Raw genomic sequence first — 14,044 nt, forward strand, 5'->3', positions numbered from 1 at the left:
AGATGAGGAACACATCGCGTGGCAGGAGGTCTCTGCATAGCCCCGAGAGCCCTTCAAGTACCACTAGGGGTACTAGTACCCCCTGTTGGGAACCCCTGTTCTATATACAGAGAGTTCTTTTTTAATTCATATCCAGGTCTCCATCTGTACCAGAGAGAGGCCCTTTCCACAGCAAGTCTGCACAGCTACAAATGGCAAAATGTAACCAATCACTATCTTGGCTTCAATGGCTGGTCTAGTTGCCTCATCACAGTAAGGATGACCTGCTGTTTTCACTGTCATTTCAGTGAAAAGAAGCTTTCATACCAAGTCTGCAGGTATGCTTATTTTAAGTGTCATGACTTCCCTTCATGGGTAGGTGAGAGAGTAAGCCAGTAGCTCATTGTGTGCTGAGCGTAGACAGAAGTCTGCCAATTGCTAATCACTTCTATAACCAAATGGTCTGCGAATTCACTACCTCGGAAAAGTGATGAACTAGTTTGATCTAATATGTAAGCAGCTGTCCACTGTAAATGTATTGGGTCTACGGATGTGGATTGGCTTTGGTAGCCAGCTCTTCATAGTTGCCAACTTCCTCCCCAGGGATGTCTGCTTGCCCAGCACAAAGCCAGACTCCTCCTCCCTCCAAATTCCCAGTGTGTGGAGAACTCAGGAGTTGAGAGGAGTCTCTCATTTTGTGCTCGCCTACAGTATTGTTGCCGGAAATATTCCTAGTCACTCATGGTGACCTGCAAAACCTTGAGATATAAAGGCAGTTCACACAATGCTCCTGTTTTAGGATTGTGTGCAAGGGAAAGGCTGGAGAGAGAGAAGTGATTTCTGGGGGAGAGGAGCTGAGCCAGAGAGTGCCTTCCTACCCAGCTCGCATGCCCAGCAGTTTACCCAGGCTAGTAGTATAGGGGCATACCTGCTGTCAAAAACCATGTGCTTTTGTTTACAAACAAAAGCACGTGGCTGGAGGATGACGACACAGTGACGTCACGGGGGGCGGGGGCTTGCAGCTGTCAAAATGTGCTTACGTCACCGGAAATACATCATCAGAAGGGGCTGAGGAGACCCCCACGTGACCGGAAAGGGTCAGAAGTGGGGGACGCCCTTACCCCCAGAAGTCTGGCACCTACCCTAACATAGCTACCCCAGAATATGTCCAGACATGTCCGAAGGTGGGCATGTGACCCCTCTACGAACATGCCTAGCCACCCTGGACCAATAGGAACAGGTTTCAGGCTCCGGAGAGGCCCGAGTGAGCGGGTGTGATAATGGTTGGGTGCCCATTTTGTGCAACTTTATTGGTCGAAAAGGCCCAGAGGAGACCCCACGTGGTCGGAAAGGGTCAGAAGTAGGGGAACGCCCTCACCCCGGAAGTCTGGCCCCCACCCTACCACCCCTACCCCAGAATATGTCCAGACATGTCCGAAGGTGGACAAGTGACCCCTCTACGAACACGCCTAGCCACCCTGGACCAATAGGAACAGGTTTCAGGCTCAGGAAAGGCCCGGGTGAGCGGGTGTGATAATGGTTGGGCGGCCATTTTGTGCAACTTTATTGGTCGAAAAGGCCCAGAGGAGACCCCACGTGGTCGGGAAGGGCCAGAAGTAGGGGAACGCCCTCACCCCGGAAGTCTGGCACCCACCCTACCACCCCTACCCCAGAATATGTCCAGACATGTCCGAAGGTGGACATGTGACCCCTCTACGAACACGCCTAGTCAGCCTGGACCAATAGGAATAGGTTTCAGGCTCCGGAACGGTCCGAGTGCGCAGGCGTGATAATGGTCGGGCGGCCATTTTGTGCAACTTTATTGACCGTATCGGGGTCATGTGAGCTCTCTACGAACACGTCTGGCCATTCTGATTCAGTAGGAATACCCCGTTTCTCTCTGAGCCACTTTGTTTTTGCAGACCCACGGTTTGAGCGATCATGGGTTCCCCAGAGAGATCCTTGGAGGATATTGTACAAGAAACAATTGTAAACCCTACCCCGAGAAAGCGGTATATTAGTACAAGTTCTGATGATGAGAAATTCCCACCAGCTAAGCGTCCCGAAGAAGAAGACCAAGAACTTTATGAAATCTGGCAGGGAATCTTGGAAGATGCAGCGGCAGAATCTTTTGGAGCTCAGGTAAATAAACACTGTTGGTGTTACAGACCTGGGGAGTATGTGAGAGTTCCCAGGGCTGCAACATAAAAACTGTGTTCTTTAATGTTTTCCCAGGAGGGTGAGGACCGCGGCCTTGACACACTGCCTCTAGCAATATGGAACTATACAGAGCCCGGGAACATGCATATCAGGGTGCGTATGGAGAATTTAGGGGTGGGGATATCTCTTTTAAAAGAAAGATAGAAAGAAATAGTAATAACAGCATACCTTCCCCATCCTACAGAATCCTCCCGCTGTGAGAACGCATCAACCCAGCCATGTTACTATGCAGAATTTCCTAGGACTACAAGTGGATGATTCAGATTACATACCAGCAAGGAAAAGACGTTCTGCTATGAAAGGCCTTGTCAGAGCGGGGGTATATGGAATTTTAAAATACTGCCTGAAGAATTACATGTATGATTCATGCTACGGGTGTATGGTTCAAGCAGGGGGGCAAGACTCCCATGAATGTGTTACTTGGACCGATAGAAATGTTTCCAGATTTATTAGAACATTGTCATCAAGGATGTGTGTGAAAGCAGTGCTCCACATAATTATTATAATTGCTTACAGCTTGAAAATGTTATTGCTATCTAGTGATACCGTGAATCAGACTCTAAACCTCATCAGCAGGGTTAAGGGTTCTGATGACCCGCAGGCTGTGTTAGAAGCTATCCCACAACAGAACGATTCCAGAATGCTCTCTTTTGTGAACTGTGTCCTCGAAAAAAGGGGATACAGACAGTTTCTTGTTCCAGAGATACCTGAATAAATTCCCTCGCAAAAGTCTAATGGAACTGTTGTACACGACTGCCCTCTAGTGGTGTGTGTTTTTTGCTTTTTTGTTGTTTTGTTAATACATTCTTCCTAGAATACTGACTGTTTTTGTATGTCTATTAAAATACTATATTATTATGTATCAATTCATAAATAAATAAAATAACCCTGGCTCTAAACAAATGACTGCTTTATTTTTGCTGGGGATACCCTATTACAGATATATTTACAAGGAACTTCACCAGCCCTGAGGGTTCTGTAGTAGGTTGGGGTCCGACAAGAGGATGCGTTCATCAGACAATGGGCTCTGTAGTAGGTTGGGGGATAATCCCATCAGCCATCATGAATCTTTTACCACTCCCCTAACCAGTATGCTGGTGGACATCCAATCAGAAAGGTCTTGCAAGACCATGTTGGCATAAAACTCACGTTGATAAAACTAGTTTGAAGCAGGAAGTCTTTCTCTTTCACCCAGAAGCACTCCCCAGAAGCAGGACCCTGCAGAGAAAGAAGTCTGAGGTATGGCTACCCACCATTTTATAACTTGCTTTTTTCTAAAATATGCTGCTGGGCCTGGTTTTGAATCTGTTTGATATCTTTGGAATCTTTTGATATTTTAGTATGCTATTATTTTATATATGGAGAGCCTGTTTTCAGGGCCTTGTATGGTTTAAAAGTGCATGTAACTTTAGTAATTTACCCCCTTTTCTCTCATTTTTTCCTCTCTACGCCATGCGGCCTGATTTTGAATCTGCCTGAATCCTTAGTAAATGCTTATTTTATATATGGAGAGCCTGTTTTAGGGGCCAGGATTGGTTTAAAATGCATGATTCTTTAGCAGTTTACCCCTTTTTCTCTCATTTTTTCTCTAAGCCATGCGGCCTGATTTTGAATCTGCCTGAATCCTTAGCAAATGCTTATTTTATATATGGAGAGCCTGTTTTCAGGGCCTTGTATGGTTTAAAAGTGCATGTAACTTTAGTAATTTACCCCCCTTCTCTTTCATTTTTTCCTCTCTACGCCATGCGGCCTGTTTTTGAATCTGCATGCTTCCTTAGTAAATGTCTATTTTTATATCTGGAGAGCATGTTTTAGGGTCAGGAATGATTTGAATCTTACCCACAGGGCCTTTTTTTTTTTTAATGAGAACCCTGACCCTTGTTATTTTTAAATTTTTATTCTTAAAACCTATATTTACACAGGCAGTATTATATACAGCATTTTTGATGTACGCCTCAACATCTGTAGAAATCTAGTATTCCAAGGGCAGTTTCTGTTCTCTGCAAAACAGCTCTCCTGCAACAAATAAATAAAACAAGGTTATGCATGCACAACTCACAATCCTGTAAATGGTTTAAATTAAATAAACTCACCCAGCACACGTGTTCATACCAGCCACTCCTCACAATGTAATCTGTAATAAAAAGGGCCATCTTGTCCATGATTTGCTGGCTCACCACAGGACATAGACGCTTTGTAAGACTTTTTGTAAGCAAACCACCGAACAGAAAAATAGTTAAAAATCTGCCCTTATTGATTTTCCCATCTGCAAATTCTGCAGCCATCACAGATGTGAAATAGTTCTCAGTATCTAGCAAACTGTTAGGGTGAAGAGAGTCCATGTGGGGTCTTAGTTCGGCCTCCATTTTAAGCAGCAAGGGGCCTATCCCCACCGCTTCTGGTTTTCCACAGGCCTGCCGGATACAGCCCACAGCAAGAGAGTAAACATGCCGATATTCCATCTTGGTGCCCGTTTAGGTACTGTTTGGGGAGGATATGTCTGAGCATGTCCCTGGTTGGGTATTTTTGTATATATTCAACAGCACTCAGCAAAACAAAGAAAGAAAAACACCACCAAAGAAGATGAACATAAGGGATGATGAAATGAGCAATCTTCTCAATATCCCTCAAGATATGGGTATGGCTATATTCTACTCTCCCCAAACCCCCTCCTTTTTTTAGATTGTTTTAAACTGTTATGAAGATATATACATGACTGATTTATATTTGATGTTCTACAGAAAATGTTGTTCAAGCCCCTCGGTCTGGGAGAGCCACTTTTTCGCTCTCAAAGGGTTCGGACCCATATCTCATCCCAAAGGATGAGGTTCTCACATCACAGGCTGTTAGAAACACAGTATCTGGTAAATTACATTTTAAAAATTTAAAATAAATTCTAGATGAGTACTGTTTTGAAGGGTTTTCTGAGTAAGACCAACTCTCTCTCTCTGTCTCTGTCTCTCTCTCTCTCTCTTTATTGTAGATGGCATAGGGCAGAGAAGTGATGATAACATAGGTAAGAACAGCCCCCCCCCAATCTCTCTGTAATATCTCATTCTAAAATTCAACAAATTGTGTATTATTTCTCTGTGTAAACAGCCCTGAGCCATTTTTATTATTTATTGATTTTGGAAGGCCGGGGGGGGATACAAATAGAATTATTAATAATTATGGTTAACACATGCCTATGTTGTTCACAGTGGACCTGACAAATACCCAGGACGGGTTGCGGAATCTGACTGAGAGTGCTCTAGAGGGTAAAATAGCTTTATTTTAAAAGCATCCCTGCAAATGTATACGCCGTGTGGAAACCTCAGACTAATTCTATCTAACATGCCCCCCCCTTTTTTTCTCCCTACAGAAGAACCTGAACCAGCCCCCACACGTCTAAGCAGATTGAAGAGAAAAGCAAAGAGTAAGGGTAGGAGAAAGAAAGAATGAAATGTTTTAACTATTTTATTTATGTATAGCTTTTATTGATAAAACCGTATGATTCCCTTGTCTGCAGATGTAGTATCCCATGAACAGCATCAACCCGGACACATGGCGCCCAGGGACTCCAACGTGGAGGTGCAGCCAGCCTACAAAAAATCCAGAAGGGCTATCCTGGAACCTGGTAAGACATTTCCACACTGCCTGACACAAACAGCTACATACTTCAGTAACACACATGTTTGTACCATGGGGGTAAGACATTTCTGCACCGCATGACACAAACACGCTCACACATCATGCACACACCTATGTGTCATGTTGGGGAGGACCCCCCCCCCCCTTGTCTGCGTGGATTCCTGAAGACGTTCCCTCTACTACCTGACGACAGCTGACCCGGAAGCCCTAGGAGCGGGCAAAACCACAAGACACCCAGAGACCCTTTCAGAAGCCTGGTAAGTCTACCCCCCCCCCATGGCACAACACACACACACACACACACACACACACGTTCAAACCTACTAGCTGTGGGTGATTTACTCCAGACATACATGGTGACCCCCTGCCCCCCACCCCCGATCTATCTGTTTCAGAACATGAACCGGGGCTCCGTGATGTCCAAGAGCTGAATTTCCAAGATAACGAGTTCTTGGCCAGCATGGCACGTGTTACAGAACACATAGAGACATTGATAAGGACTAGGGCTGTGGCTTTTGAACGCAAGGCCGAAGCTGAGCAACACCTTGAGCAAGCAAAACGCATCATACGTAAAGAAATGGCCGTGATTAGTGATACTTCACAACAGCTACAATGTCTAAAGACACGTGCAAACCCTGTGTGTGATTTCGTAGACAGAAATAAAAAAGATCAACCATACCCTGTCTGCATACAGGTGGGGGGAGGGTCCGCATCTAGCCACCAGCCAGGAGGGTATAGGAATGCTTCTGATTCTTCAGATGAATTTGAACCATCCGAGGAGTCACCTAGTGGCCCCGGTCCTCAGAATGCTTTTACTGAACAGTGTGAAACCCAGAATGGGTCCTCTCTAAGTGAGGCTTCTGATGTTGGCCCGAATGCCACCCCCAAAGAGCGGGCTACCCACAGTGGAGCTTCTCGAGGAGGCTTGGCGTTCGATGTTGGACCTGCAGCTGGTTCCCAACAGTTCTCTTCTGAAGAAGCAGCAGGCATTTCTGAAGAAACCCCACCTGTGGATCTTCAGTTTATACAGCGTTATAATAGGAGCTATGCACGCTTTAATGGAACTGAAATGTATTACGAATTCAAGTTTGTGAATTTGGACAGAGTACACTCCTTTTGTGATGCGCTATCTGGGATGCATTCTGCTATTCAAAGGGTTCTGGATAATATAAACAACCATATAGAACCAGGGGACTTTGTACAGCTCAGATTGCGAGCGCCAGGGATTTCAAACCGCCTTTACTCAGCAAGGAGACAGGCAGGCCATCTGAACGCTGAGGCATTCCTAAGCGCTATATCTAACCTGCTTCAAAGTTATGCACAAATTTTAGCTGATGGTGTATTAACACTGGCTGTGACTGTCATCACACCCCCACGAGGAGCCGGTCGCAGGCATATAAAATCAATACCCTATAGCAGCATTATACAGAAAAAGAGGCTGCATCTGATAGATGTCCCCATGCCTAACACAGCCCTCTGTTTTGCAGCGAGTCTCATGGCTGTTCTAGATTTGAGAGCCACCGCTACACAGATAAAAAAGGGAGCAAAAAAGTTGTACCAGGATCTTGGGTGGAGTGAACAGAAACAAGTGTCTTTTGCAGACGTGGAAATCATAGAGACACATATGAAGGTCAATATTGTTGTTGTGCAATGGGGAACTTCTGGATGGAGTATTTTAAAAACTCCTGAACAGAAGGACCTCAAAACCTGTTTTCTGTTACTTCATAAGGATCATTATTATGGGGTTAAGAACATCAAAGGGTTTTTTGGGACCAGAAATTTTTGTTATGTCTGCTACACGCCCTACAGACACACACACGACTGTTTGATGAGGTGCCACCGCTGTTTAGAGGCTGGCTGTGTAAAACATGTGGGGCGTGTAATCAGATGCCCCAAATGCAAGATGCAGTGTAGATCACATGAGTGTCTAGGAAAGCATATGAAGCTCGCCGCCATGGGGCGGGTAGAATGCATCCCGCGTGACCTATGTGAAAAGTGCTTCCGCTATATCGAGGCGGGTCATGAAGCTGAATGCGTCTGTAGGGGAAAGCAGTGCCATGTATGTTATGAGTACCTTTCCCCCGGGGTAGAACACGCGTGTTACATTCCACGTCTACAGTACCCCGAGATATCAGTAAAATATGTGTTTTATGACTGCGAATGCAGGCAGGAGGATGGGATCCACGTCCCAAACTATATTTATGCCAGGGCCTTTGATGGGGAGACTGTGGAGCCTGTTAAAGCATATCAAGAGAAGCAGAAAGATTGGGAGAAGTGGGGGCCCCAAGGGGATTATTGGGAATTTAAGGGAGATAAATGTCTGAATGACTTTGTATTATGTTTTACATCAGATAATAAGTTTATGGGGTGCACTTTTCTGGCTCACAACTCGCGGAGCTACGATGGCATTTTGATACTGAGAGAGCTAATCAATGAAGGCCTCGATGTAGAGCTGCTCACACGGGGGGAAAACTACTGTGTATAACAGTTACAAAAAATGACATAAAATTTATAGATTCCCTATGCCACCTACCCATGGCTCTAGCAAAACTCCCCAAAGCTATGGGTTTTCAGGGCTGCAAGGGCTATTTCCCACATTTCTTTAATAAAAAAGAAAATGAGAGTTATGTTGGGAATATGCCAGACCCCCAGGACTACGGTGTGGATGCTATGAAGCCTGCAGATAGGGAAGAATTCATGAAGTGGTATGAGGAAAACAAATCAAAAACGTTTGATATGCAGAAGGAATTGGCCTATTACTGTCAGAAAGATGTAGACATCCTGATGCAGGCCTGTACAAAATATAGACATGAATTGGTTGAGATGACATGGATGTCGTTGATAAACCTATGGGGAGGAAAAATGCCAGGGTTCTTGTGGGTATCGACCCCTTCCAATACCCTACGCTTGCTATTGTGTGCTTAAGAATGTACCGCTACAAGTATCTGAAAGATGAAGAGATCGCCATACCGGCCCCAGATAACTACCATCATCAGTGCAAAAGATTCTCAACTATGTCCATTCAATGGTTGGAATACATAGCCCACAGGGAAAACATACATATTCAACACACTTTGAAAGGGGGTGAGTTTAAGGTTGATATTCCTCAGGAGCTTCAGGAGGCGTCGGGGGGTGTTAAGGCATATTATTTAGATGGTTATTCTGTGAATGGGGGAAAGAAATGTGCTTTTGAATTTAATGGCTGCTTTTATCACGGGTGTGTAACCTGTTATTCAGCACACAAACAGCACCCCATGTTGTCGGAAACCTATGGTTTTCTCTACAATGCTAGTGAGAGGAAAGCAGATGTCTTAAAACGCATGGGGTTTGAAGTCCGTTGTATATGGGAGCATGAGTGGCGTGACATGGTCAAGGGGGATCAGAAGGTGGTAGATTTTCTGAAGCAGCAGGGATTTCCAGAACCTCTGGAACCTAGAGATGCGTTGTTTGGGGGCAGGACAGGCTGTGTGAGTCTGTATTATGAGGCGAAGGAGGGAGAACAGATTCACTACTCAGATTTTACCTCTCTCTATCCTTTTATCATGCGAAATCGCCAGTTTCCCATAGGACACCCTAAAGTAATTTATGACGATTTTAGACCACTCTCTGAATCTGTTGGAATTGCCAAGGTGAAGGTATACCCACCACGCCGTCTCTTTTTCCCTGTCCTCCCTGTCAAAGTGAACGGGAGGCTCATGTTTCCGCTGTGCAGTCTCTGTGCAGACTCACAGCAGCTGGAGCAATGCAGGCACAATGATGAGGAAAGGGCTTTAGTGGGTACATGGTGCACTGTAGAATTGAATGTTGCTGTGGCTAAAGGTTACAGGGTGGCACAGATCTATGAGGTTTGGCATTTTGAAAGGAGTTCTGGCAGCCTCTTTTCAGAGTACGTCAAAACATTTCTCAGGCAGAAGCAAGAGGCTTCGGGCTACCCAGCAGAGTATGTCAGCAGGGAGGATAGGGAGAAATACATTGCTGAGTATTATAAGAAAGAAGGTGTGTGTTTACGCCCCGAGATGATTGAATCAAATCCTGCTAAACGCCAGATAGCCAAGCTTTTCTTAAATTCCTTGTGGGGGAAATTTGCTCAGAGATCAAACCTTCCTAGGACATCCATAGTAAAAAGCCCTAACGAGCTTTTCCAATACCTCTTTTCAGATAGCTATGAGGTCTCTATGTGTGAATTCCTTGATGATGATACATGTTGTGTGTCTTGGAAAGATGCAAAAGAACGTATAGTTCCGCCAGGTCACACAAATGTTTTTCTGGCCTGCTTTACAACCGCCTATGCACGCCTGCATTTGTACTCTATCATGGAGAAGCTGGGGGAACGGTGCCTGTACCATGACACAGATTCTGTGATCTATGTGTCTCGTGAGGGGGAGTACAACCCACCCCTTGGAAACTTTTTAGGGGAGCTGACAAACGAACTACCGGCAGACCAGTAGGTAACAGAGTTTGTGAGCACAGGTCCTAAATCTTACGGCTACAAGCTGTCAGGGGGGGAATCGTGTATTAAGGTCAAGGGAATTACTCTGAACTTTTCTAATTGTCAAAAAATTAATTTTGACAGTCTGAAAAATCTGGTTTTTGCCTACGTTTTGGACCAGAACCCAACACGTGAGATTGTGGTAGAGCAGAATGGCATCGTTAGAAATAAGAGGAGATGGGAGATAGAAACACATCTTTTGAGGAAGACGCAGAGAGTGGTGTTTGATAAGCGCGTCATCATTGAGGGTTTTAAGACTATCCCCTACAGGTATTAAAATGGATGTTCGATGGCAACACCCCTTCTCCGCTATCCTTGCGGGACCAAGCAATAGCGGAAAAACGTTTTTCCTTAAAAAAATGCTGGACAATGCACACAGTGTGCTATCTGTGATGCCTGAAAAAATCGTATGGTGTTACTCTTGTTGGCAACCTTTGTACAAACAAATGCTCTGTAAATACCCTATGATAAAATTTGTAGAAGGTATGTCTGAGAAAATTGATGATGATGGCTTGTTACCCCCAAATAAAATCTGTTTTCTTGTTCTGGATGACCTGATGAGTGCTTCATCTGACAGCCAGCAAATTGAACGCGCTTTCACTGAGTTTGTTCACCACAGGAATCTGAGTGTTTTTCTCATCACACAGAATGTTTTCTACAAAGGGAAAGCGGCCCGCACCATAAGCCTTAATGCCAAGTATATGGTGCTGTTTAAAAACCCAAGGGATAAATTACAGATCATTAATTTGGCGCGTCAGATTTTCCCCGGGGATGTCAAGTATTTCACAGAGGCCTACCACGATGCCACACGGGAGCCTTATGGTTATCTAGTTGTGGATTTAAACCCTAGAACTCCTGAGGATTATAGGGTCAGAATGGGTCTTTTCCCTCCCAAATGGCCTGTCGTGTACATCAAGAAAAAATCAAAGGGGGGATACAAAAGGGGGTCACACTGATGCTTTCACAGGTATTCCTGTTACCCCACTGCTCTGAGAGCCATGTCTACCCGCGTGAAGAGAAACTTAGCCCTCTTAAAACTCCTTATTAATGCCTCTCCACAGCAGAGGAAAGCCATACTATGTGCAGCTTCTGATGATTTAATATCAGCCATATCCAAGATTGCCCTAAACACCTTAAAAGGAAATATTCCATTGTCTCCGCACCAGATGCGTGTGCTAAGAAAAAAGCGTGGATTAATTAAAAAACTGAGTAACAAGCGCGTATCTCTGAGAAAGAAGAAGCTTTTGCTCAAGCAGTCTGGAGGGTTTCTTGCGTCGCTGTTAGGAATTGCAATTCCTCTGATAACAAGCCTTTTAACCAAACAATAATGGAGTATGCGGAAAAGATGTACATGGTCCCCAAACACCAGTTAGATCTGCTAAAAGGGAACCCTCCTAAGGAGGAAAACATCAGAGCTGCTACAATCTACGCTTTAGACACTGAAATGCAAGGTGTTCTTCAGAGGTCTGACTTAACAGAATATGAAAAGGCTAAACTTTATGAGGGCCTACTTCAAAAATATTTAACACATGTGAGAATGGGTGATACCGAAAAGGGAAGACTAAACCTGTTTCTACCACAGCCTGAGATGCCAGCTGCTGAAGCTACACACAGCTCTGATCCCTCCTTTCAGGAAATCTTGGACACTCTCCCTGTGCGTTCTAGGAACTCGGCAAAGATTTTGTTAAACAAGCTGAGGCAGAATGCTGCAGTTACAGCGTGGGATGAGCGGGGGCGTTTTGTCTATAAGGGGACGGCTGTTGACGGTTCCAACATGGTGGATCTGATCAAGGCATTCACTCAAGTTCATACCCTGCGTTCCAAACGCTTCCCTAAAGGCTGGGATTTGTTCATGAACGGTTTGGCAGAGTTAAATGTGCCTACCTCTGTGGCAGGAAACCAGACCAGTAGGGAGTTTTTGGAGCATATGGAGAATCCTACCCCTGCAGCTAGCCCTCTAACCTTAACACCTACACCCAGGACTTCTAAAATACCCGTGAAAACTCACTGGCTCCAATTGTAACCTGCTACATAGATATTAAAACATGTAAAAGTGTCAAATAAATTTTCTCTCTGAAATATATTTTACAGGGTGGTAGTTGCTGCTTTGCGGGTAAGAATGATACAAGCACACACACGTATACTTTTTAAAGACTCAAGGCTTACTTTATTGTTCTGTGAAAATCAGTACAAGATCCACAACCTTGCGTGTTTTGAAAACAATTTGTGACATGCCTAGGCATGCATTTCTTTTTCTTAACATACAGTTCGACCATCTGGTCATTTCTTTCTAAATCCCCAGAATACAATTCTTGAATCTGCTTAAATGTTAATCCCCTACCCCTCTGCAGTAGAAAGAACAAACAGTGGTAGCCGCAGGTCACAGAGTCGTGAGCTTGGAGCTGTCGGGGTTGAAAGACAGTCTTAGAGGCATTTTTTCTTTAAAAATTCATTATCGCTTTGGGAAAACGTGGGTGATTTGGGGGGTGTCCATAAGAATCAAAAAACTCTGCCTGGTTGTCTTCTGGCAGGTAGATGGCTAACCAATGTTCTCCCGGGAATTTATGGGGGTGTGTGTTCACTACTAATCCCACAGGTCTTTGTAGCAGTCTCTTTCTAGGCAACCAGTCACTAGGGAAAACTCCAAAGAACGTCTTTCGGGTGCAGGGGCTGGCAGACAGTACGCGTGTTAATTGTATGCTATCCATATTACATATAGTCGAACAGTACATCCCGTCTGTGGTTTATCTCGATGAGATTGTCAAATACCGCATACACAATCATGTTAATGGTCAGTTGAAGCGGTCTGGCAAAACGTATCTCGGCCCTCAGATTCCCTGTCTTAATCAGGGAATAGTGGCTCCCGCATTCTTGGTCGGGTGTTAGATCAAAAGCAAACAGTGTGTAGCCTTTCCCATATTCTTCCCTATTAATGAGCAGGGGTCTGTCTTCTAGATGCTTGCCTGTGACCTGTAGCAACCCCACATACTCACGGATATAGTTACGCGCTGCAAAATCTGGCTGGTAAGGCTTCATAGGGACGGGAGTACTATCCATATAGAGGCAGGCAAAGTTAATGTCATAATGCTTGAAATTAAAGGGATTTTTGGTATATGAACCACTAAATGCATCGTTATCCACAAAACCAATGATGACAGTTTTTGGCAACTGCCCTAAATACAAATTTTCCTGGTTGCAGACACGGCTTCCAGCGGGGATACTGAATACTTTCATACTCACACGATCCACAGGGTATTTAGCATTGGCTGTGAGCAATGCCTCCGCATGTGCTAACCGCACAGAAGGGTTCAGGGAACATTTCTTGATAAAGAGGGATGCCGATAGTATTTGCAGCTTGTAGCGGGGGTTAGCTCCACCTGCCATCAGACAGAACGTGTCCTTGTTGCGCGTTAGTTTAATTTTCACATCTACACCGTTTAAAAGCAGTTTTTCTTGAAACATAATATCTGTGTGTAGATGCCCCATTAGGTCCACCTTCTGACTTTCAGATGTGAACGCTGCTCTGTCTAAAAATCCTAAATTCTGCCCATCTAAAGCTGTTATCTCGTGAAAGCCCGGGGCATCCTTATAAAATAATCCTGCTGAAAACTGTGTAGATAGAGTGGCCTCACTGTAATTCATCATCGCTTCAATGAAAGCCCTGTAGGGGTAAGTGCTACTGCTCTGACTGACAAGACGGTCTCCCAGGGTCACATCCACCTGGCT

General features: G+C 44.8%; 1 protein-coding gene and 1 long non-coding RNA gene across 4 annotated transcripts; both read left to right on the top strand.

The window, feature by feature from the left end:
* The first annotated feature begins 2,026 nt into the window (after window positions 1-2,026).
* On the top strand, window positions 2,027-2,934 carry LOC128331923 (uncharacterized). The gene is made up of 3 exons (XR_008310471.1): window positions 2,027-2,121; window positions 2,215-2,292; window positions 2,384-2,934. It is a non-coding gene; the product is annotated as an uncharacterized LOC128331923 (long non-coding RNA).
* A 470-nt stretch (window positions 2,935-3,404) lies between these two features.
* LOC128328747 (uncharacterized) lies at window positions 3,405-10,863 on the top strand. Of its 3 annotated transcripts, none has more exons than XM_053258797.1 (8): window positions 3,405-3,438; window positions 4,743-4,837; window positions 4,941-5,063; window positions 5,183-5,215; window positions 5,400-5,456; window positions 5,561-5,620; window positions 5,708-5,815; window positions 6,225-10,863. In XM_053258797.1, the coding sequence occupies exons 2-8, from the start codon at window positions 4,783-4,785 to the stop codon at window positions 8,312-8,314; spliced, it is 2,526 nt and encodes an 841-aa protein (XP_053114772.1). In that variant the 5' UTR covers window positions 3,405-3,438; window positions 4,743-4,782; the 3' UTR covers window positions 8,315-10,863. The 3 variants fall into 3 exon arrangements, with proteins under 3 accessions (XP_053114772.1, XP_053114773.1, XP_053114774.1); XM_053258798.1 differs by having other exon boundaries at window positions 5,561-5,614; XM_053258799.1 differs by lacking the exon at window positions 6,225-10,863 and having other exon boundaries at window positions 5,708-5,915.
* The last annotated feature ends 3,181 nt before the right edge of the window (window positions 10,864-14,044 follow it).

This window comes from Hemicordylus capensis, chromosome 6, assembly GCF_027244095.1.
Source record: "Hemicordylus capensis ecotype Gifberg chromosome 6, rHemCap1.1.pri, whole genome shotgun sequence".
Taxonomy (NCBI): Eukaryota; Metazoa; Chordata; class Lepidosauria; order Squamata; family Cordylidae; genus Hemicordylus; species Hemicordylus capensis.

Bases quoted from the DNA above. Each gene is read 5' to 3' on its own strand.
- LOC128328747 (XM_053258797.1), top strand. From the start codon at position 4,783: ATGAACATAAGGGATGATGAAATGAGCAATCTTCTCAATATCCCTCAA. The intron at 5,064-5,182 runs GTAAATTACATT...TCTTTATTGTAG, and splicing joins TGTTAGAAACACAGTATCTG to ATGGCATAGGGCAGAGAAGT. The intron at 5,816-6,224 runs GTAAGACATTTC...TATCTGTTTCAG, and splicing joins AAGGGCTATCCTGGAACCTG to AACATGAACCGGGGCTCCGT.